This window comes from Gekko japonicus, unplaced genomic scaffold (assembly GCF_001447785.1).
Source record: "Gekko japonicus isolate JY-2015 unplaced genomic scaffold, Gekko_japonicus_V1.1 scaffold232, whole genome shotgun sequence".
Classification (NCBI taxonomy): domain Eukaryota; kingdom Metazoa; phylum Chordata; class Lepidosauria; order Squamata; family Gekkonidae; genus Gekko; species Gekko japonicus.
This window is the reverse complement of record NW_015162481.1, coordinates 757,255-782,917: the sequence shown is the minus strand read 5'-3', so window position 1 is coordinate 782,917 and position 25,663 is coordinate 757,255. Positions and strand designations below refer to the sequence as shown.

Here is a 25,663-nt window from a genome sequence, read left to right as displayed (position 1 = left end):
CACACTATCAGTTAAATATAGGCGAGTTACCTGGGAATAAGCCCCATTGAATAAAGTGAGACATTAGTCTCAAAAAGTAATACACTGAAAAAATACCTCCAAGGACTCCACCAAGAAGGTTAAAAATTTTGTGGCCGTTGTTTTAGTTTTTCACTAAGAGTAATTAAAAGGCATAAAATAATATAGTTAAGATACATGAGAAACAGCTTGGGATAAATTTAAAAAATCTCTTTATTAATTATGTATTATTTGGGCATGAGTTCAAGGAGAAGGAATAAAATAGTTTCTTAAGCTACCACTGGTAATGACGAAGGAAATTCTTTTTGTTCTTAACACTTATAACGTAAGCAGACATTGCCAGTGATATGGTGTATTAGAGAATGTATTAATTTGTATAGCACTTTAAAATGTATGATTTGTGTTGCAATCATGTTATTTGGAAAATAATAAAATATTTAAAAAAAAAATAAAAATATTTAAATCCCCCACCAAGGAAATTCACAGCAATATGAAGATACTTTAAGGGGGATGCAATATTGGGGAGGTTATCCTCCAGGGTGAGGAGGCAGGTGAACTGATTCTCCATATGCTGTAGTCTTCCTGTACCTGCCCTAACTTTAGAAAGTGATTTTGGTCCCTGGATGCTGAAATGCAGCTAGCTCCAGCTCTCTCTTTACATCCCCTCCTCTCCCCTCCCGTAGCTGAAAGCAAGAGAATAGTAGCAGATTGGACAGTTGTAATGACCCTTGGAATTAATTTTCAGGGTGACCCTATCTGTGGCTACTGTTGAGGTTGAAGAGGCAGAACTGACTAGATCTTTTGGGAGCAATCCTAAACAGGTCTCCTTAGAAGTAAGGCTCATTTCATACAACAGGGCTTACTCCTATTTCACTTGCATATGTGCTTTTTAAAATTTAATATATAATGTTAAGTAATTACAAGGTGGCATAGCTCCATAGCGTGCATTTTAATGGGAATTACAACTGCTTCCCTTCCTTAAATACTTTTTTCCATGTGTGCAGCTACATCTGCAGACTGAGAATTCACTCTGTGCATCTGATGAAATAGATTCTAGCCATGAAAACTGAAATTACAATATATATCTGTGTTTTTTGTTTATTTGTTTTATGGTGGCACAAAATTGCTTTTTGGTTTTGCAACAACATTCTAGAGGGTACCCATCTAGAATCTGCCTATTCTAATTACTCAGTTTGTGCCCAGATTTCTCTAAGGCTCAGCCCAAAAGTTTATTTTCAACACAGGCTGAGTTCTGGAGGAAAAATAGTTCTAGGCATTTGCAGAAAGTCTTTCCCTCGAAATGGGAAAAATGGCTGTCTCTTTTCTTCTCACACACTTTAACAATTCAGTATCATACTTAAAGATTCCGAGGAGGTATCAGGATCACTGAATTATATTTTTAAATCCCTCTGTAAAAATGAGGAGGGGGGCTACATGCCCTGTTCCTTTCATAAGAATAAAATAAGAGGCATGCTGAATCTTACTAGAGATACAATGTCCTGTTTCTGATTCTGGCTAGCCAGATGCTTCTGGGAGTGGCACCAGCAGGTAACAAAGGCAACAGCTGTCCCACACAGTTGCCCTTCAAAACTGGTATTCAAGAGAATACTGCCTCTGAACATGGAGGTTCTGTTTGACAGTCATAGCTAATGGCCACTCGTGGACCTGTCCACCTCCATGAATCCAGCTAATTTCCTTTTAACAACTTCTAAATCAGTGAATATCACCTTTTATTTAGTACTGTATTCAATAAAGGGTTATGCCCTTTATTCTCCTCCACTCATCCAGTATTCTATAGGCCTCTCTATATAGCTTATATCTCTATATAAACCTTCATAATTGTGTAAAAGAAGCATAGGCAGCTTTCCTTGCTTCTTTCCATCCCACCTGTTCCTGCCAAAAATAGCCTTCTCTTCTATAGTCTTCTCAAAACTCCTGTTCTCTGTGTATCTTCCCCTGAGGATTCCCTGTATGAACTACTGAGCTTACACAGCCTGTGTCTCTTACTATTTCACTATATAGCCATGCGTCTAATTTTGTAATTTTATATTTATATTCACACATATATAAGTCTACCAGTACAAATATACTTCTTATATCTGATGAAGTGGCCGCCAGTTGAAGCTTAATGTCTACAATAGCAAAGTTGCATTCACAAAAGGCCAGGCATCAAATGTCCCACCAATACAACAATAATAGCAAAACCTATTGCCTGAGCAGTGTTTAATATGCAATTAAAACCTCTTCTGACTATTTGGGGGTGGGAATAGTTCTATCTTCATCATTGTGGTATCTGTGCAGTTCCACATGGGTACTGTGCCCAGGGAGGCCCACTGCAGAGAGGTTTTTGAACAGCTGCGAGTTCTCCATTCCACTCCTCCACATTGTTTCTCACTTTTTCCAGCATGAAAAGGAGGGGGCAGAGCGCCCTTCCTTCAGTTCTCTCACGCCTGCTGCTGAGAGAGGTTTGTTAGTAGAACTTCTGTCTCGTCTTCACCAGCATGAACTGCCAACAATTTCTACCTGAATTATCTGGGACTCAAAGACTTCTTTATATGTCTGCTATGTGGTCCTTAGCGGCATAATGATGACTGAATTTTGATGTGTATCAGATGGCATGTCAGAATCAAATCAAATGGTAGCTTTTGATCCGCTGAGGGTGAAACTGCACATTGTGATAAATATTATATAAATGTAAGCATGCTGCCCAAAATGGCAGCTCCATGGGAAGGTCTGCCAATTCCCCCTTTTCTTCCACAAGTTGCAGTAAAACTTGCTTTCGTAAGATGACATTAGCTTTTATGTTTCTCCACCTCACTAAGTGGTGGTGGGGGGAGATGGCATCAGAGCTCAGATAAAACATACTGCACATTAAAGAGGGGACAAGTTGGTGTGGGGCTGCCATTTTTGACAACAGACCCATCTCATTGGTGTCCCATCAGACCCATCACATTAAAGAGAGCCAGTTTGGTGTAGTGGTTAAGTGAGCGGTCTCTAATCTGGGAGAACCGGGTTTGATTCCCCACTCCTCCACTTGCACCTGCTGATGTGACCTTGGGTCAGTCACAAGCTCTGGCACAGCTGTTCCTGAAAGAGCAGTTTGTGTCAGAGTTCTCTCAGCCCCACCCACCTCACAGGGTGTCTGTTGTGGGGAGGGGAAGGGAAAGGAGTTTGTAAGCCACTCTGAGGCTCCAAGTGAAGGGCAGGGTATAAATCCAATCTCTTCTTCTTCTTCTTCTTCTATTGTAATGTGTAATTCTGCCCTGAGACCATAAGATAATGATGGTTCATGTAGGTTGAGCTGCTCCTGTGAATGAATCAGCTACTGTTCAGTTTGCTGTTGTAGCAGCTAGAAGTTCTTAAAACCTTAATATTATATCAGCGTTATGCATTTTGTATATGGAAACTTTTAATAATACATGCATAGTAGAGGAGAAACGAGTATCTGTCACAAAGAGAGAATAAAAACTTAAACGAGATTTCAATTACTGGAGGAGAAAGATGATAGAAATAGCTCTAAAATAACAGATTATAAAGGCTGCACCATCAAGAGCATTTTGATAATGTTTCTGATTCAGTAGCAGTGGTAAATCATCAGTAGTATCTGATGAAGTGTGCTTGCACACAAAAGCTTATAACATGAATAAAACTTTGTTGGTCTTAAAGGTGCCACTGGACTCAAACTTTATTCAGTAGTAAATATGAACATTGTAGTTATGACTAAATGTAAAAACTAAGTTCTGAGAAAGTCACAGAAAGTTTCTGTGAGCTGCTTTCAGTATTATCTCTCCCCTGCATATAGTTTTGGGAATTCCTTCCCCAAATAGGTTTAAGCATCTTTCATTTATCACTTTTTTTGTTTTCTAGGTCCAAACGGTCTCATGTTGCAGTAAAAGAATGTATATTTGAGCTTCCAAATCTGACCATCCAAGCAACAAGAGCCCAGACATTTCTACTGCAAACTATTTGGCAGAGTTGGGCTTATATTGGAAGTGTTAATTCGCCAGTTGTAAATGAAGCTTTGCTGAATGAAGTCTTCCAGCCATCAGGTAAAGACCAGTTTTTTGTTCCAGACTTTGTAGTACATTTGTTATCTGTACCCCTATGTGCAGTTGTCTGGGATACTTCTAAATCCTACTTTTAAAGCACATTTGAATTGTAAGTCAATTTGTGTTTAATACCTTTATGCTTACACTTAAAGATGAATCAACAGGTTTCAAATTTACGGAGAACTTTTCAATACATTTTAAACTGTTTCATAGTTGGTATAGTGCAGCAGCTGATGGTAATGGCAATTCACACTTTAACTGTGGAATGAAATATACAGGAACTGGTTTCAGTGGTTTTCAGTAGGAATGATTTCATTCTTTACCTCTAGTCTTAACCTGCTGAACTTGGAAAAGGAAGGCTTATGGTTATTGGCGATTCTGTGGTAAGAGACTGCAGTGTAAGTTGAACTGGTTAGGGAGATGAAGCTGTATTTTAGTCCTGGTGTCTAATAAAACTGCAAGCAGCATTGGCTTAGTTGCCACTGCAAGGTGTGGTCTAGTTCCAGCAGCTCTATTGTGTTAATCCTTTAATGGCCAAATTATGTCAGGTGGTTAGGATGCTTACTTAAGTGATACTAGCTAGATGTCTTACTGCATCATTTAAGGACTGGTTTGATCCTTCTGGAAATCATCACAGTGCATACATAAATTACAAGGTAGCAAAAAAGTTGGAAGGTGCTATGAAAATGTGACTGATCGTGAGGTGGGACAAGTTTGGCATATTTCTCAAGACAAATTAATGTAAAAGGCAGAAACTAACTGAATATACAGTTTTGTGTACAGGTGAAACATCCTTTGTCAAACCAAATACATCTTTAAAGCAGCTTTGACACATGCTGGAGAGGATAAGATCTGGTAGACATGGAGTTCCATGTGGAAAACTTGTCCCATACACATAGTGTTGGATCCAGACCTCCTTCTGCTAACTCATCTTGCAATGGAGAAAGTCTTGAAATGTCACACTGTTATTGCATTTGATATGGTGTAGACTTTGTGAGTAGAGTCACAAACAGAACCAGGTTATCTCTAATAGGATGCAGCTTATTGGGACTCAAATGAGAAGGAAAAGGGTGCTAAAAATGCACCGCCTTTAGGAGATATGAACCAAATAGCAGGGAGAAGAACCAAAAGATCTGTGGATTCTTAAAGAGTTATTGTTTTCCTTTAAAAATGCTTTGTTGTTTTGCTGCCTCTGTTTTGATGTTGGACTGTTTAATTTGAAAGCACAAAATTACTAGCTCATCCAAACTTGCATCCTGCCAAAAGTATTCAGTTAGTATCTCAGCTTAAGACTCTGTGTTCTTAGACACATAAATGTAGTGAGAAGACTCTTTGCTAGGTGCTAATGGTGACATCTGTCTAATACGGCACTCTAATTCTTGAGTTTCACGCTGGGTACATTACTAATAGGTGTAATTTTGAACAAATTTTGAACCATGTAACAGAACCTAAATCTGTTTTGGTCAGTGTTCTGGACATCACTCATAGTGTTCCAACCTGTGCATCCGCTGGATACTTGCAGGGAAAAAGCGCCACAGATATGGTAATCTTTATCATAGTTCAGTTATTAAGCCACTTCCAGAGGATGATCCTGGTGCCAGAGACTGAATAAGCCCAAGTGTCACCAGTTTCACTTTTTTTCAAGCCAGGACTGTATTCAAGCTGTATTACTTACTTATATTTATTAGCTTCTATGACCAAAGGTCTTAAGCTCAGTTATAAAAGATGAATATACAACATTAGCCTCATAACAGTAGCTTTCAATTATCCCTCTTTATTTAGAATATTTTTGCTCCCATATTTCAGCATGATTTTCTGAAACAGTGAATAGCAAAACAATCAGTTAAAATGTAAAAATAAGCAAGAATAATTGCAGAATACACGAATATAGTATGTGCAGAAGAAGAAATAAGATATATAGAAGATAACCCAAAATCAGTGTTCCCTGTAAGCTGAGTTACTATGAGCTGCCCCGTTTTTTAACCTCCGGATCACACATTTTTGTCTTAGCTCTGGAAGGATGGTTCCAGAGCAAACTAATTTATGCAGCAGCCAAATCGCTTGCTCACAACTTTAATGCCAGTAGCTCACAAAGTAGAATTTTTGCCCACAAGACTCCACAGCTTAGAAGGAGCATTGCCCAAAATACATTTAATTTTTTCCTAAACAAGACTTGCTCCTAGACTTGGTGAATCTGAGATAGTGGGTGTGAGTTTGCTTATTTATTTAAAGTATTTATACCCTGCCTTATCTCTGTAATCTCAAGGCAGGCAACAAAACAGCAAAAGCTGCAGTTCAACAAGTTAAAACCAAGTTTAAAGTACAGGGTCACTACTGAGAAAGATGTATGAATAGTTGAGGGCAAGGAGGCCTTAGAATTGAACCTTTACATGTGTTGGTTTTAAAAAATCACTATGGTAAACTGTCATTCCTTATAATATCATTGCACACTACCCTCAAAAGTGTTTAGCTGAACCATGAGGAGAGGGAGGCTGCTATCACTCAGCTGGGTCTAGCGGCACCAGCTTGACAGCAAGTCAGAGTTTGGCAAGAATAATTCCAACCACGCAAGTAAACAATACAACTGGATCAAAAAGATCAAGAAGAAAAGCAACTGGAGAATTGGAAACAGCTGAACATGCCATGTTTAAGACAACAGGATACCTGCTGTGATCACCCTTTGGAGGATGCTAGAACCACTTGACAAAGATCTTTATAAAGATGATGTGTGACTGATCATTACAATTCCATATCTAATCTTTTGCTTAAGATTGCTTCTGCCAAGGAAATATTGGAAATTTGCCAAAGTTTTGCACTACTTTATATTGACATGTTGCAATGGGGAGAGACATTGTTTAATTTGTTAGAGGAAGACCAAGGCTTCCTCACAAATACAGGATAGGCTAGCTAAGGCAGTCTAAGACAACCACTATACAGGACTGTTCACCTCTGAGAGTCAAAACACCTGCTGCAGGAGAACTTCACACTGTGAGGGGATTGTCTAAGGACTTTCATAAATCAAAAACAGAAAGGTATAATTCCTTAGGGATGACCAATAAGACTAAGGTTGCTCCACTATCTGGGGCATCAGGGTACAATGGCTGTATTTTTTTGGATGTGGAAAGGGATTTGGAGGTTATATCACCAATGGAATTACTAGACAACCCAGCCCCTCATAAGGTGCAGACTTTTCCTACTAGCAGCCAGACCCTTTCTTTTATATCATGGAACTTAAGGGGCTGGCTGTGTAGAATGAAGGAAATAGGTTCAATTGACTTTATCTCTAAATTTGATATCATCTTGGGTCAGGAAACTTGGTGCACAGGGGAGATGTTCCTAAATGGTTACAAATCATTTGCCCTGCCAGCAGAGGCTTCTCAGCATGGCAGAGCTAAAGGAGGTCTCTGTATTCTAATCTCTACTTCCTTGAAAACAAGAATAGTGGAGCTCCCCTTCTATGAGCAGTTTGCTATGGCCCTGTTACTAAAGTTCCAGGGCATAGATTGCCTAATTGTAAATGTCTATCTGCCCCCTGCTAGAGATAAAGAGCTAACTCAGAATTTTTTCCGAGCTTGAATCTTTCCTACAGCATTTAACAGCAGCTTACCCCTTGGCCCACTTGATCGTGGGTGGGGATTTTAATGCCTGGATGGGTTCTGATTATCCTAACTCTCCCACAAAGGGCAGCCATCATCTCCATGGGGCAAATAGTAAAATGCAATGCCGGAACATCTTTCAAAAGATACAAAGGTTAACTTTGTGGGTCAACTTCTAAGCCAGATAACAAAAAGAACTAAAGGTGAGAATCTTAAACAGATTTTGAGTGTTGTGCTGGGACCGGTTGCAGATTTTAAAGCGGATTTTCTTCAAAGCAAAATGGATGTGATCTTTATGTATTCTGAATATGACCATATTCAGAATACATAAAGAAAAATAATCTGTCCGGGGAGGTGGTGGTAAGATTCTCCAGAAGATATGTGAGGGATCAGATCCTAAAAGCAACAAATGGAACTATCCTTAAAATTGATGGCAAGGAGATAAGAATTTTGAAAGACATCTCCTTTGAAATAAGGAAAAAAAGGAAAAAATACAGAGACTTGGCTTTGTTTCTACAAGAGAACAACATATCCTACAAATGGATTTTACCCGAAAGTATACTCTTCACATTTAAAGATAAGAGGGGGGGGAAATGACTCTGTTATGAAAGCAAGAGAGTTTCTGCAGCAACAATTGGATCCAACAGGAGAAGAGGATGAGAAGAGCAACAAGGAGAGTGAAGATGAAACACTTACTGGAGAAGATTCGGAATGTGGGGCAGCTGCCCCCAAGCAAGGATATCGATTGAGGGATAGAAGAAGCAAATAAGATGCTAATTTTCTCTGAAGTTTGACTTTTGATTTTTCTTATATAATCATTCTTGTATATTTACTAAGTCTTGAATTACTTAAGCAACTTTAACGATCACTTTCAATGTTATAAGTTACTCTTTTTTGTTACTTAGAGCTACTTTATTGTAACCATAGTATGACCACCACCTCTAGGGTTTTTAGTGGTTTGTCTTTACTTTCTCCCGTAGTCTATAGTTTCCCCTTCCCTATTTTCTTGTAGTTTTTAGAAGAAGAAAGAAAAGAACTAAACTTCAGGTCCTGTATGGGTCTTTCCCAGGTGATTACCCAGCTGAATTCATGTACTGGTCTGGGGACAGAATGAGTCTTATTTATTATATAATGGTTTCTGAAGATACAGCCCAATATATAGAACATTTTGAGGTTGTCCCATATTGTGACAGTGACCTGTCCTAGATCTAGATATGCAAACGGCTGAATTGCAGGACAAAAAACAACATAATTTCCACTCAGGTCCTACAGAAGGGGACCGATATTGCCAACCAAAATGGAAGGCCTCTCTGGGCAGGACCTTGGCTGAAATGATGCAGTCAGAACTGATTAATACTGCCTCTGACATATTGTGGGCAACAGAGAACATTGAGTCCTGCCTAGGTGAATATATATTAACATTGGGAGAACTCCAAAAGGTTCTGAGAAGTGTTAATTCTGGTCCTCTGAATTTTAAACATGATCCTTCTAGATCCTGGGTTGACAAAGATTGCAGAAGCATGAAGAAATCACATAATGCGAATTATGCCAAATATAGGCTTAATTCAGATGCACTGCAGAACTTAAAACATCAAAAAGCCCAGTACAAGGCTCTTATTAGTAGCAAGAAACAAGAAGCTATTAGGCAATCATGGGAAAACCTCAGAAAGGCAGCAAGGGAAAAGAATTCATCTCTATTCTAGAGATTGGTTGCTGCCCTCACAGATAGGCCATATACTACCTCGAGTAACTATATCTTACTGAGGACTTTGGAAGCTCATTATAAGAGTCTGTATGAGGACATAGTAGTAAGAAATGCAGAACCCGAGGACATTAACAATCTCCCAACCTGGCCCCCAGTGGATCCCCACGAGCTGAAACAACTTATTGGTACCCTGAAACCAGGAAAAGCCCCAGGCCTAGACCTAATCCCCCTGAGTTGATAAAACAGAATGCAGATTGGTGGGTCCCTGTCTTGGCCTCATTAGTCACACAAATAGATCAAACAGGGGAAATCCCTAAGGACTGGGGAACGGCTGTGATCATCCCCCTCTATAAAAAAAGGTAACAAAGATTATCCTAACAACTACAGACCTATTAGCTTGCTCAGTATAGTAAGCAAAATGAGTAAGCAAACTGTATGCAAAACATCTTCTGTGGAAACTCAGGGACTGGATGGAGGAGAACACTTGTTTAGCTAATGAGCAGGCTGGATTTAGGGAGGGTCGGTCTACTCTGGATCATTGTGTGGTATTGGACCACTTGATCTCAAAGTACTCCTCTAATTCAAAGGTATCACTTTTTGCTGCTTTCTTGGACCTGAAATCAGCTTTCGACTCAGTTGCCAGAGACATATTATGGAATAAGTTAAGGGAGACAAATATTGATAGATTACTATTCCTAATTCAGGCTCTTTACAACCAGACATATATACAGGTCAGGTGTTCCTCGCAGGGGCACCTCACAGATCCTATTAGGACTAGCAGGGGGGTCAAACAAAGATGCCTCTTAGCACCTCTACTTTTCAACTTTTACATCAATGACCTGGTAACATATCTAAATAAGCCTGAGTTCCAACCCCCTAAGTTAAGTAATAAACATATAGGGGTCCTTTTATATGCAGATGATGCCGTTTTACTCTCAAGGACCCCTATAGGCCTGAGGAAAGCTATGAATACTTTTACCCAATACTGCCATGAAAATAAATTAGAGGTCAATTACTCTAAAACTAAAGTAATGGCCTTTGCAAAAAACAAATCACCAAAAATCTGTTGCTGGTCTTTAAATGCAATCCCAATTGAACAAGTTTCATATTTTAAGTATCTGGGAGTCTTCTTCCAGACAAATGGCTCAAGATTGGTGAATATAAATACCGTTGTTTCAGAGGCCAAAAGGAGTTCTGGGGTGATCCAAAAATTTTACTGGAATAAAGGATGTCCAGTGGCTGCCCTTAGACTATTTAAGGCCAAATCTTTGCCTCAGCTCACATATGGAGCCCCCATCAACATTACAGCAAACCTCAAGAAAGCAGATACAGTTCAGTCGAAATTCTTGAGAGCAATTTTACAAGTCCCCAATGGGGTTCCAAATGCTCTTATTCGTATAGAGACAGGTATGGTCACAGTTAAGGCAAAGCTATGGATTGCGGTGACAATGTTTTGGCTAAAGCTAGCTTTCCTACCCAAGGGATTGACAAATCTAATGATGTTAGATCACTTTGAACCACCTTGGTTTAAGTTACTAGAGAAGAAATTAACCTCTTATGGCTTGTCTAAACAATATTTGTGCTCTGTGGGTTACGAAAAGGCGAAGTCTATGGCAAAACAGAGAATACTGGATATCTCAAGACAACACGATTTAAACACGATAGGGAAATGGTGAGCCCTCTTGGCTCCAGATAACAGTAATCCCTATGCCCTACCTCTCCCGTTTACTAAATCAGGACTACAGAAGAACATTTACACTACTGTGCTGGGATGTACTCCCATCTGCAGTCCTGGAAGGAAAATTTAATAAAACTCCTTATGAAGAAAGGATATGTCCCTGTTGTGCAGATGGTATTGAGTCTATAGAACATGTAATATTTGATTGTAAGGCATATAACAACATCCGCAAATCTCTTCCTTTCTCTAAGACACTTCCTCTTTTTCGTAGACAAAGAATCTGCCTTTTAAGAAGTTTTTATCAGATAGGAGAGGTTACTAATCGGGTGGCCAGAAAAACTATAGTAGCTCAAAAAGAGGAGAATTAAGATTTAGTTTTATTAATTTTAATTATTATGGTTTTTATGGAGTTTTTCCATTTAAAAAACCTGCTTTTAAAATTCTGCTTCTATTTTAATGTCATATGTATCATTTATGTTGCAAGATATGCTATCGGTGTACTATGTGCTGGTCAATGACCGTGAATAATACTGGTTAGGGTTTTGTCAAGAAGTTAGTATCATAAATTGCAGCATTTTATTATTTATTTAGTATTTATTTATTTAGTTTTTTTAGGCCACTCTTCTCTGCAAGCAGGGCTCAGGGCAGCTTACAATGAAGGTGTATACAATAAATACATTAACTTAAAAACCAACAATAAAATACATAAAACAAATATCAACAAATAAAACAATCCATTAAGATGGCAGAAAAAAATTCAGCTTCCACAAGCCTCCTGGAGGTGGTGGTGGTTGTGGAGAATGGAGGGTATGAGAGTGCCAGACTACATGCTATCCCATTGCTGTCTTCAACTTGAAAGCCTGGCGGAACATCTCTGCCTTACATTCCCTGCAGAAAGGTAACAAATCCTGCAGGGCATGGATGTTCTCTGGCAGAGAGTTCCAACAGGCAGGGTCCAGGGCTGAAAAAGTTCTGGCCTTGGTTGAGTACAGCTGGATCTTTCTCGGGCCGGGGACCACGAGGACATTCTTACTTCTCAAGTGTAATGATCTTCTGGGGGCATACTGAGAGACGTAGTCCTGAAGGTATGCTCACACAGCAAAGGTTGAACACGTGCCATCGGAGAAACAACTTGACGGCACATAACACAGGAATAAATAAGAGAAAGTTAAATGAATTCTCTCTAAGACTATAAACCTTAACAGAATATAACAGGTATTGCCAGTGTTTCAGTAACACTTTAATAATATATGTGCTTTAATAAGACTCAGAAGGCGTAACTCTGCCTAGGGTTGCACTGTGTGTATGTGAACAGAATATGTGGGGGTCACTAAAATGAAATCACTGAAATGCATTCCTTACAGATATGCATAGTCAAATACTGATTTGCGTAAGGAAAGCAAGCATAGGGTGGTGGCCATGTGTGAGCTAGGAAGTCTGATTGGAATCTCACCTCAGCCATGATCTCATAAGTTGCCCTTAGTCAAGCCATTACCTTAAAACTGTATTTCTGTCATACTAAAATAGTGTCCTACTTTATATGGTTGTTAAATGTCTGAGATTGTGATGTAATATACTTGGAACACTGAAAAGCACGATAAGAAATGTAAATATATAAATAAATATTTTATTATAATGCGTGATAAAGTGTGTATTAACTCTCTATCATCTATAGATATGCATATGTGTGTGTGTGTGTGTGTGTGTGGAAATGAATTTCTGAAAGGGACAGACATTTAAAGAAACTTAGCAAAATGCTATTTTGCCACATTACTATCTGGTGTGCACCTCTGTTGCTTGTCACAGTTAAACAAACATCTTTAGCTGTAACCTTGAAAATATTTTAAGTTACATTTTAAAATAAGCAAAGTATGAAGAGGCTTATCACAAACTTCTGGGTTTTATAGGGTTAGTGTTTTCATTAAATAACTACGTTAATAAAGCTCATTGTTAAGCTATTTTGGAGTTTTCATAATTATTGTTTGGCTGTAGCCATGTATCACTATGCCAGGAAAATCTAGACCCAGTTGCAGATGGGCTTTAGTTCCTCTAGCAGATGGAATTTGCTACTGCATTTTCCTTGTCCTTTTTGGGTTGTTCATAATTTTGTTGACAGTTCAGTTCTATTAATCTGGTATTTTTGGAAGATTGCTTGCAGACCTTAATTTCTCTGTTTTAGGTGATCAAATAGGCATTTGAATCTCTCATGTAAATGATGTATTAAAGTTAAAATAAAATCTACTTTCCAGAAAGTAACTGCAAAACTATTTTATGCAAGACTTCATGTGGGATACCTTAATGGTTGAATAATAAATTTTACCTCATAAAAATGAAATTCAATAATACAGTAGCTTTCTCAGCTCAGTAGCATCTGGTTAAATCTCAGGAGAGCCAATATTTTCCAACTCATTAGGATCATGTCGTTCTGTATGTCGTCAACATTGACTTAGCCAAGCTACCTTTACTTACATAACCACCAAACTATTAAATAGGTCTCTTGTGGAGTGAAGTCAAATATTCCTCTTATTTTCCTTTTGCCTTGGAAGAAGAGAAGAAAATGTACATGCTGTAACATTTAAACATCTGGTCAAAACCACATCAGGGTAATACTGAGGAAAGTAACAGGATTCAGAATTCTTCCCAGGTGTGCATATAAAAAGGGTTTTGGAGTTGCTGCATAGTTCTTTAACCACTTAGGAAAAAAAGATTGAAATATAGTGATTTGCTGTTCTAATGCCCCTGTTTGAAATCTGCTCTCTCTCTCTCCCCCTCTTTCAAAAACATTTCTGAGTTCAGTTGTAATGCAGGTTGTTGAGCTTTAATCATTTCCTTCCAATGTACTGGCTTGGAATGTGTGTTCCACATCATACAGCCAAAGCTGGCACTTATTTTGTACACTGCAAGTTTTGATTTTAAACAACATGCAGTCCGAGTATAAGATTGGTTTCTCCTGAGGAATGGCTTGGTTGGGCCGAGAACAACCTGCGAGGGTGTAAACATGTTTGTTACCTTCTGTGGATCATTTTATTCAGTGGAGTTTTGATTTCCATGTTACCCTTCTCTGCTTAATCTGGTGTATTGTTTTAACACCGTAGGGTCTCCATGGATGTAGCATGCCATGCCAGAGAAGCTGTCCTGTTTCTCCTCTCATATTGCTGGAAATTGCTACAGGATGCCTGTCATCGCAGGAGTATTCTGTATTTCTCAGGCGCTCCGTAGCAGCCGTCATGCAGCTGGCAAAGAAGACAAGGCAGAGTACAGAATAGTAGACAGGGACTGCTGAAAAGCTTTAACACTGTAGTTTAAGGGATTTATTCTGCTCTGAGGATTGAGGACCAGTCCTTTGGGTAGATTTCAGGGTTGGGGTACTGCAGATAGGGCACAAAGCTACACTACTGCACCACAAAGGGAGGGAGAATAAGTTGTTTATTTCATAGGCTATTGATGTTCCTCAGTTGTGTTGCAGGCCTGGGCCATGTCCTGCACAGCCGGATTGTTCATCAGTATTTAGTTTTATAAAAAGCCTCTTTGTGTCTGGAGCACAGCTTTGTCACAGAGTCTTGTGGTTGCTGTCTACGTCCCACCATGGCAACTTGCCTTGCTTTCTGTCTGATTGTGCTACTGTAACTGCAGTTAGATGGTTACATTTTTGTTCCTGGATGCTCAAGCATCTCATTAGATATCTTGGATATTAATGTCATGGAAAAGTGCAATGCAGATATTCCAGTTCACAACTGAAAAATCCTGTGGCTGATTTTAAAATGACTGCAGTAGTAAGATGGCAGCCAAGTACAATTTTTTTTTTGCAAATCTGTGCAAGAAATATGCACTGTAGTATTGAGCCAAGATAGATGCTGACAGCTGAGTTAGCTTCAAAGAGTTGCTGTTCCAAATAATGGCAATGGAAAGTGCTTCAAAGGCAAACTGAGTCAGCTGATTCTTTTCCAAGCCTTCTCACACTCTTAATCCTGTGCTTTCTTTACCTGTTACCTTTTCCCATACAAAGCTGACTGGTTACTTTGTACTTTTTCTTAAACTAAATGCTGTGCTGCATGAGTTGTATAGAGCATGGAGAGAGGGAAAGGAATACTGTGGTTTGGTGCCGCTGAAAACTGAGGTTTCAGTCAGCCTAGTATGACCTATCTGCCTCTTCCTTCCTTCTGCAGTCCCAAATGTCTGCTGACATGCTGCTCCTGTGGGATGGGGACCCCCAGGAACAGCATGAGGAGGAAACCGGAGGTTGGCCATAGGAGATGGGGATCTGCCGAAAATTATCCTCCCTCGCACATCCAGAAATGATGAATGTGATACAACCAGTGGCAGTCGGACACTTGCATTATGCTTTTCTGTTTAAAAGATAAACTACTGTTCTATTTTTATGATATATGTGCTATTAAATATTCTGCTTTGCTTATGAATAGGGGCATCTTCCTCCAGGTATTAAAAAATGGAAACAATAATTCATGCGAGCAGTCAGCTCCAGTTATATTTGTATAAATATGGTACCTATATTTAGATTATCTACTTTGTTGGGAACAGCAGTTCAAATTTCAGTGAAATTTGTTCCATTGATGAAAGGGTCATGCCATCTAGCAGTATTCTTGGGAATGCCTAATGTAAGAGAGAGCCTTTGCCAATGGATACAGCACTGTCAGATAGTAATAGAGAACATTTTCAAACTCTACATGAGAACTATATGCCAATTTTTACATAAGCCAAGGCAGGTGACAAGATAAAATAATTTTATAAAACAATCAACAGAGACAGAAAGACATTAAAAGCCAAACTAATTAAAACAAAACATTTTATTCTGCTCAGGTTGCCCCCCAAACTCTCTGGAATAATTGTTTTACAGTCTTTCTGGAAAGCCAGGATGTTAGGAGTCTATTCCAGTAATCCAGGGATATGTTGTAGAGGTTGTTCCTCAAGTGCTCACCATACAACTCCCAGAGGTGCTAGGGCAGGGATCCCCAACATTTTTGAGCCTGTGGGCACCTTTGAAATTCCGAGAAAGGGTTCAACCACAAAATGGCTGCCACATGGCCACCGACCACAGGCATACAGAGGAAGCCCAAGTGCAGGGGACAAGAAGATTAATTAAACACACACGCACACTGGGAAAGAGGAGGGAGTGAGAGAATAAAACCAATACTTTGGTGGCAATTGCTGCTGAAACAAAGTAACTTTGGCCCCTGCCACACGGCAGGGAAAAGGACGGCTGATCTGCGGCTAATGTGAGCCGCACCAAAGTTGGAACGCTGCGGCGGGATCCCATGGATCCCCTGAGCCGCGGTGCGGCGCTCCCCGGCACAATCAGATGCCGGGGAGGAAGAGTCGGATGGGAGGGGGAGACTGCCGAACTGCGCATGCTCGAGCATGCGCAGTACGGCAGGGGGCCGGGATGCACTGGCGCAAAGATGCGCCGGCCGATCCCACGGCCCGGCTTGCGGCGCTCTAATGGATACAACCAACTAGGTAGGTGGTTCTTTTTTAGTGCGCGTTTTCGGCGGTAGGGACGGATCAGGGACGGGCAGGCAACAATTCCCAGATGTTGCCATGGGATTGCGCCCGTTTGCTCCGCCCCCGTTCCGTCCCCCTCCCGGCCCAAAACGCCTCGTATGAACAGGGCCTTTAATCTGCAAACCCATCAGAAGCCATGCTTGGCAGGAGTTCCACCTGATTCCACCCACTTTCTAAAAACACTTGGGCCCCAGGAAAAGTGTTGGTGGACACCATGATGCCCATGGAACCATGTTGGGTATCTCTGTGCTAGGGTGTGTGGATATTAGGGAGCAGGTTCATCAATGGCCATTTGTCCTGGTTTTATTGTGTGGTGCCATTGTTTGTGCATTGGAATTTTCAATTCCAAAAGTGTTGTTACAACTGAAACTGACTCTTACAACCAGGCTGTAGGAATAAAAATGCAAGATCTGTTAGTCATCAAAATTTCCAGGCTCTTAGTACCCAAACATCACAAGTTATTCTTCAACTGAAGTTTGCTCATTATTACTAAGAGGTGTTTGATACTGTTATTCTGTACCCTTTGGCACCTGTTTTCACAGAAAGGAGTCTTCTTTCTAGGATTTATGTGCACAATAGAGTTGTCTTCTAGATTGTTTTCATCTGTGTTAGGGACTGTTTGATATTTAAGTTGTACAACTCTGTTTCCCAACCAGAGTCATGTGACATCATCAGTAAGGTGCAATAAGAGCTCTCTGAGGATTACTTTAAACAGAATGGAAGACTTTTGGACATGCAAGGTTGTGTGGCCTTGAATACAATTTTTGCTTGATATATGAGCTGTGACATAGCTTTTGCATGACTGAGATGTGCCTGTAAGCAATGTAGTATGCAGATGGGGTTTCTCTGAAACAAAGCCAGAACTGAATCTGAATGTGTTCATTTGGAGGGTAAAGAATACTTCATAAAACATATGGAAGCATTTCTGCTTTTTTTTTTATTAAATAGAGCTTTTAGTGTTTTTTAATGATGTTGATGCCAGTTACCTGAGTCTGCAGTTTCTGTATGTGGAGGCATAGTTTGTGGTGTTTACAAAGTGTTTCAACAGTACTTCCAGGAATTTCTTTACTAGGTTATCTGTTTTTAAGTACACTCCAACATGTGAATACTGTTACACTGAGAAGTAGTACATATACTATGACTTCATATGTATTTGTTGAAAACATTTGTTTGGTTGAGTAGGGTAAGGCAATGTGAATTAATTACATATAACTGTATCCAGTAATAGAGAGCTTGCCTCTATGTGCATAGTGATATCCCCACAGGAGGACCAGCCACAGCTACCATTTAGAGCTTTGTAAACCGGAGGGACCCTCCAGGTGTGCAGAATATCTAAAATTATAAGGGGCGAGAGTATAATCCCTCCAGTTAGTTATGAGCCTGCCAGGCGTTTTGGCATGGGAGATGGAGGTGATTAGAAGGAGGGGGGCTTAGTGATGGCTCCTGTGAAGGAGAAGATAAAGGATAGAGGAGGGAGGGTGGCAGGTGATTGGTGTTGAAGAAGGAGATTGGGGAAGACAAGAGCAACAAGGAGAAGAAATAGGATTCCTCTTGTCCTTGAAGTGCTTGTGGGTTACTTCTTGTTTTATATACTATACTTCCTTTATTACTGAACAAACTGAACGAACACAAAATATTTTATAGTATCAGTTATATAGATTATAGAAGAGTCTTTCATTATGTTAGAAGATAGATTCTTTTTAGAAAGCACAACTTTATTGATGCTTGGCTATTAAATTAACCTTTTTTTTGCGTTAACCTTTTCATAATGTTTGCATTTCTCATTCTATTTCTTATTACTATATCACCCTAGTGACTATCCATTTTCCAAGTCTCTGCACTTCAGTAGTGGATCCTTCAAGCTAGATCGGATTCCTTTATATAGGACCACTTGCCGGATTTAGTTAGAAGGAACGTAAATTCTACAGTGATGGCCTGGGCATTCAGAGTTTCTCAGGTCAAAGATTGTAGAACACTTAAATAAGCATTTTGTGTAGAAAAGCAGACCCTTCTGTAAGACATCCGCATCTGTTAACTACCTTACAGAATGATATTCTGCAATAGGCATTGTTTTCAGCATTAAGGTGCAATAAAACTGCTTTTAGAATAACATTTTAATGGAATAGAAAATTAGCAGTGCAATCTTATGGAGATTTACTCAAGTGTAAACCCACTGGCCTTCAGTAGGGGTAGCTCTATAGCATTTCATTGTTTATGGGGTATAGAATAATGTATGAACCGCAGGAAATAAATTGTCTTTACTTTCACCCAAATGTGTAGTCAAACTTGGCAACCTCTGTCCTTCTAGACTACTTCTAGACTACCCCATCTGCTTTTTCTCTCAAGATGGAAATATATCCAGTGAATTTTCGTGTGTGATGAGTAAGAAAAATAGGAATTTTGTGGTTGCTCTTGAACCATCAAATTGTGTAAGTATCTCAGGGTGTTTTTCATCAGCTGCTCCTAGCAAGAAGGCAAAATTCTGTTCTGTCTGATTCAATTCTGGCAATACTCATCCAGGTCTTTGTAAGAAAGTCTTGACTGCTGTAATACACTTCGAATGGGGCTAACTTTTGAAAGTGTTCCATCTTTTATATAAGTATCATATAAAATATAAAAATAATATCTGGTGCAGGCGGTTCTTATTTCTTGATTGTAGTTTTTTATACTGCTATTCTGAATAGCTGAATTATTTGCATGTAATATGTTGCGAAGTTTTTCTACAATTTTAAGGCAATGCAAAAACAGTGTTTATTGGAATGGCGTTTGGTAGCTGGGTGAAGCAAGCAGAGAATTTAAGTTTTTTTGTGATTGGTAAAAGCAAAATATTGCTGCCTGTTCTGAGCCTCTGAAATGGGGTGGGACTACCTTTCTCATGATATCTATTCTATATTCCCTTTCAATGTAAAGATTCTTATGGTTAGTTTAAAGCACATATAAGAACTGCTTTGTAATACGGAGTCAGTGGTACAATTCTTTCAGTAAAGTAGATAAAGTATGGTTACTTAAGTAAAGATAAGACAGATTCTCTGAATTTTTATATGGCTCACAAGTACTATTAGTGGAAAAAAACCCATTCAGAATCCTCTCCTACAGCTGCTATTGAGCTCTGGGGACTCCTCTTTGTAATGTATGCTGTAGGCAGTTCTCGGGGTGTTGAGCCAAACATATTTCCCCCCTGTTTGATTTCCCCTTTTCATTTCCCCAGGGTTTTTAAAAAAATTCTTATGAAAGGGTTAACCTTTATTTCAAATACTTGGATATTTAGATTGTCCACATACTGTGTGGTCACTGGATGGAACAGCAGCAAGTATTTCCCATTGTTTCTATCATCTCCTCCTCATTTTTCTTTCTACAGTGTGTTCTTTAGTGTATGGATCTGGTATGCTTATTTTAAAATTGCAAGGCAATGGCATAACAATGTGATTCATTTAGGTTGCCGAAACAATGTCTGTGTTGTATTTCAGGCACATTTTCTCTGAGTTCTTTTATGTACTAGAGATAAAGATTCTGGTCCCATTTAGCAGGAAACTGTCAGCTCCAATGCCATTGAAAAGTTCAAAGAGCTGTACAGCGGTGTTCTTCATGTTATTTAGTGATAAATATCTAACTGTCATCTTACTTATTGATAAATATCTAGCCTGAAGATCAAGTACTGGAATAAATATCCCTGTGCCAGTAATCCTACGCAAACTTAGTTGGGAGAAAGTCTCATTCAAATGAATTGGTTGGACCCCATGGATCTGTTCTGCTAATGGAAGTGTCTATCCTGGTATTAAGAGTCATATTGACACAGTGTCAGCGGGAAGTTCCTTGTGCTGTTTTTATTGGAACAGATCTATGGGATCTGATTCAGTGAACCATATTTCTGAGTAAAAATGCATAGGAGTAGTCTGCAAGCTTCATGGCTCCATCTACATTTAATTTTAATAAACTGTTTACAATGGAATACTAGAAATAAGTTTGAGGCAAAGACATCCTAGGCAGTGCTATGCTATGCTGTAGTTCACAATGCCTTATGTTTTTTTCAGGATTCTGATGAGAACAAGACAAATCATGTACCCTTCTGGTTAGATTATTTAATCAAATCAGTTTATTAAGCATGATTGCACACTGTCCTAGCAATAACAAGTTTGAGCAAGCCAGTTTATACAGTTTTCCAGAAATGTATGTATACAGGCCCTTCCCCTGAATGAATATCTGAACTCTGGCCAGTTAAGCACCAAAATGAAGAAGAAGAAGAGTGTTGTCCCCACCCTCCTCCACAACAGGCACCTCATGAGGCAGGTGGGTCTGAGAGAATTCTGAGGGAACTGTGACTGGCCCAACGTCATCCAGCAGTAGGGATGCCATTCCCTGGGCGGGAGCAGGAGATTCCCTGCTTTGAGCATCCCTCCCCTGCTTCAGAAGTACCCGGCAGCGGGGGGGGGGGATGGCAGCAGTCAGGTAACGCTCTAGAATTTCCTTCCTCCTAGTCTCTATGGTAGACATAGAGACAAGGCTAGAGCATCACAGCTGCTGGAGACCTTGCAGTCGGCAGAGCACAATGACCTTTAGGTCAGCACAGGGGTTCCTCTGCTTCTCCCGGGGTGGCCTGGCCCCACCTATGAGTCGCTTCTCTTCCCCTTCCAGCTGACAATGGCAGCGGGGCTTGCAAGGCTTTTGTTGCCTCCTCCTCGCAGTGGCAGCTACACACCTGCCTCTCACCCAGCAACCACTGACATGTCTACCTGCCTGGGAGCACCCATTTGCCTGCCTTCCCAGAGGGAATACCAGCCAGGCAACCCCTGCTGTGCCTCTTGCAGCCTCATGGGGAGACTGCAAGCTGGAGAGCAAAAGGGGCTCCTTTTTGCAAAAATGTAGTCCTTCCCCCCATGGCCTCTCCGTGAGAGATGAGAGCTGTAATCTTGTCGCTTGCAGAGAGTTGGGGGCTTTGGGAGTAATTTTGGCTGAAAGGGAAAAGGACACCAATTCTATGCACAGCAGCCTGCAAGTCTTGGCACTTGGCCCTTCGCAAAGATTGCTGTGTTGAAGCAGGGAGAAAAGCATGAAAGGTGGCTCTGTGTGGGGTGAATGGAGTCCAGTGAAAGAAGGCAGGATGGCTTCCCATGGTAAGAGCTGAGGGGAGTTGGGAATGGAGTGGGCTGTGGGAGAGCCTCCTGGAATTCGAGGGAGGGCGTTCTCAATGAGGGGCACCCCTCTCCTCAGTTCTTTTTCCTCAGGGGCGGCTTTGCAGACTCCGTCAGGTGCCAAAGGCAGGCAGGAAGAGGGCTGGTATCTGAAGATGTGATACCCGAAGGGGTAGAAAAGGGAAGCAAGAATCCTGTGGCACCTTAAAAGGCTGACAGGATTTTGTTAAACAGTCATCTGGAACCCACTTCTTGCAGCAGAATGAGGGTGGCGGAGATGTACTTCTGTGGCTGATACAATGGGTTCCTGAATGGTTCTCTTTTGTAAAAAGCCCAGTTGAAACAGGGAAAGCCCCGGAGGGAGCAACTTTCTAGCCAGCCCTCTGCCTGCTGTGTTTCTATGTGCGGGGTTATCTTTAAAAGAAGGGAGTGGTTTGAAAAATGTGCCCCTTCCCACAGTCTGAACCAGTTGGGTCCTGAAAGGTGGAAGGGGAACTGTGTCGCCTGTACCTTTGCAATCTCACAGTATAGTGTGCTGGCCTGGGAATTTCACAGTCATTTAATGTTGTATTCCTAGTCTCACTGCATCCTTAAATGGCAGTGTGTACTGTGTATCTTATACAGTGTGGCCACATTATTGCTTTATTTCTTCAGCTTTTTACTCCTACTGCTATTGCATTATCCACTCAAGGCCATACAGTATGATTATCCCCCTCCCCCCGCCCTTTTCTCTCTCTCTCTCTCTCTTTCAGAGCTCTGTAATCTGCATTGAGTATCAGTGAGAAAAGCAGGCTATAAATAAGATAAAAACAAATAAATTTAATTCCTTCTCAAAAAACAAACACCCCCATACCCTTGTTCACAACATAATAAATGCTGCAGAAGTAATGAAAAAGGAAGTATGTTTATAACAAAACACACACACACCCTGGGAGTGCTTCACTGCTCCTCTTGAATATAGTGACTTGGGTGCTATTTGCTGATCGTTGTTGTTGTATTAATGTCATTGATAGTCTGCCTTTCTCACAGAAACTCAAGGCAGTTTACAAAGTATGAAAAGCAATTCATACTCCAGTAAATACAGCTATGAGACTCAGGGGAAAGGGGTGTTTGAAATGCACAATAACATGCTCTCCAGGAACTAGCATATCTGTAGGGCTGTATGTCAAATGTGGTATGGGTAGAGAATTCAATTTACTTTGGTGTTTTTTTAAAAAAATCAAGTTTCTAGCCCTTATGGCTGCAAAGATACACTTGAAAACCTGTAGAAAATCCTTGCGGAAATGTCACAAGTTAGAGAGGTGGTTACGTATATTGCCAGTGGATTGGGAGTGTAGCTTCAGCATTCATGCCCCTCCTGTGACTAACCAACTATCACTGGAAGGGGGTGGAGCTTGACCGGGAAGTGACATCACAGGACACGACATCACAAAGTGATGTCACAACCTTGCTAGGCACCCCCCCAAAGTCTCCTAGCTCCACCCCCAAAGTCCCCAGGTATTTCCGAGTCAGACCTGTCAACCCTACCCAGCAGGCGTCATGTGGAAGAGTGAGGCATCAAATCCGGTTCTGCAGATTAGAGTCCACTGCTCTTAGCCACTACACTGTGCTGGCTCTCCAGCATGTTCAGTTTCTTGTTTCCAGATATTTACTGAAAAGGTCTTCCAGTAACTTCCATCTGTCTAGTTTAACTACAAATTGGCAATTGAACCCATACTTTAGAGTTAAGGTATGAGCCATGGGAGGTAGATACTCTCCCTATACCTCTTGTGTATGAATTCTCCTACCTCCTTCCATCTGGATGTCATTGTTATACATAATCATTGCAAAACTTGGATTAAAATGCACCCGCGTATAAAATGTAAGCATTAGAGAGTTTGGATTTTCCATGTGTGTTTAGCCATGTATCTTCTTGTTTAGGATTTTTAATGTTTGTTTTTAAGAACTTGTATGTGGCTAAATTCACATAAATGACAGACTCTAGAGTGGTAAACCTATAGACTAGCAGCACACCACTCAAATTATAGGCCTTTTTCTACCAGACAGAATGGAGACCTTGCAAGTGATATTACAAGTTTTGTATGTAGTGTGGTTGCATTGCAAGTGTTCCTGAGAGAAATGTGGGTAACAATCTTAGTGTGATGCATTTCAATATTGAATTAATTTTTAAAGGAATGTCTGCTTCTTGTTTTGGAGATAATACAGTATTTAATGTATGCGTGGCATATGAGAATGATTATGGAAATAAGGGTATGGGATCTGAGCTACATTTTCAGTTTGGAATGTAGTATGGCTTCTGTTAAGGACCCATGTAATTTAACACCTCTCCTAATAGAGATATTAATGTTCTTCTTAGGGTTAATGATCTCTTCCATTTTTTAATATCTCCTCTTTTTCTTGGGTAAGAAATTCCCATTTGTAGCCATAGATAAACTGTTATGTATGGATGGATCCTTTGCCAATTGATTTTGAAATACTATTTCTAATTCCTTATCATTGCTTGTGACAAAAACTGTTTCTGTTTTAACTTCTGCTTTGGAATATGGCCTGTCAGGCCTTCCTTTTGAAGGGAGTATTGGTATCTGGTTTTCTTATGAAGTAAAGTGGTTTAAATACTATTTTAAATTTTAAAAAGCTAGAGAATGAAAGAATTAAGGCACTTACAGTTTCATCCCTAGTCCCAAAATATGGAAATTGTAAAGTAAAGCTAAACTTTAATTTGCAAGTCATGTAAGCTCTGCCAGTGTCCAAGTCAGAGCCAGAACTGGGTTTGATTCCCCACTTCTCCACTTGCAGCTGCTGGATGACCTTGGGCAAGCCACAGTTCTGGCATAACTATTCTTGAAAAAGAGCAGTTTCTGTCAGAGCTCTCTCAGCCCCACCTACCTCACAGGGTGTTTGTTGTGGGGAGGGGAAGGGAAAGGAGTTTGTAAGCTGCTCTGAGACTCCAAGTGAAGGGCGGGATGTAAATCCAATCTCTTCTCTTATCTCTCTTGCTCTCTCTCCCATTTCCTTTCCTGTTTATGATTTTTCCCACAGATCAGCTTTTCTGTTGCATCCATTTCTTCCCATGGGCATTTGTGTCAGTAACCAACATGAAATCACACCCTTATTCAACATGTATATAGCACCAAGCTTACCATCTTCTTGCACTCCCAGCCTTTGAAATAAAAGAATGGAAAGACCAAGGGAAAGTATTGTCTCGTGAAGCCCAAGCTGGAGCTCACATGAAGTGTCAGACTGCACAAAGTCCATTATGTTTATATGGCTCAGAAGTTATAATGGCTGGATGTGTGATTCCTCTTTTCTCTCAGTTCTCTCAGAGCTTTCTCAGCCCCACCTACCTCATGGGGTGTCTGTTGTGGGGAGAGGAAAGGAGATTGTAAGCTGCTCTGAGACTCCGAGTGAATGGTGAGGTATAAATCCTCCTCCTTCCTCTTCCTCTTCCTCTTCTTCCTCCCTGCATTTATTCCATTGTTGACATGTATTGGAGTGACTTTAAAACAATACCATCTGTGCAATCCAGCATTTAATTTAGATTAGTATGGGGAGAGGTTAACTCTGGTAAACCAAGGGCCTGTGTTCATACACCAAAGCTTGTTTTACATGAGAATTCCTTCATTGGGCTCTGTGGGAGGCAGGAACAAGGCTTGAGCCTGGCCATAAGTCAGGTTCATGCACAATGTTGGTTTAATGACATCTGAATGCAAGTTTGCCCTTTACTATCATGACCAATGCAGATTTAATTCTACCATAGATTAAGGGCAATAATTCTCTGTGTTTGAAATAACTCATGTCTTAGACTTGCTATGTTACTAAAATGTAGTTTCTTACTATGATATTGATATACACAATTAAAAATATTTTGTGATATACAGTTGCAGTTTTTCAGTAAGTCAGTTAAAGCAAATTGAAACACAGTGCTTGGTGAAAGAACATACTATGAAGTGAGACTGCATACCAGTTTC

General features: G+C 40.3%; 1 protein-coding gene across 1 annotated transcript in view; it reads left to right on the top strand.

The window, feature by feature from the left end:
• VPS13B (vacuolar protein sorting 13 homolog B (yeast)) overlaps window positions 1–25,663 on the top strand; it is a 512,836-nt gene that overhangs the window by 99,898 nt on the left and 387,275 nt on the right. Inside the window, exon 17 of the mRNA XM_015405853.1 lies at window positions 3,886–4,067. Coding sequence (XP_015261339.1) covers window positions 3,886–4,067 — 182 coding nt within the window. The remainder of the gene's footprint in view (window positions 1–3,885; window positions 4,068–25,663) is intronic.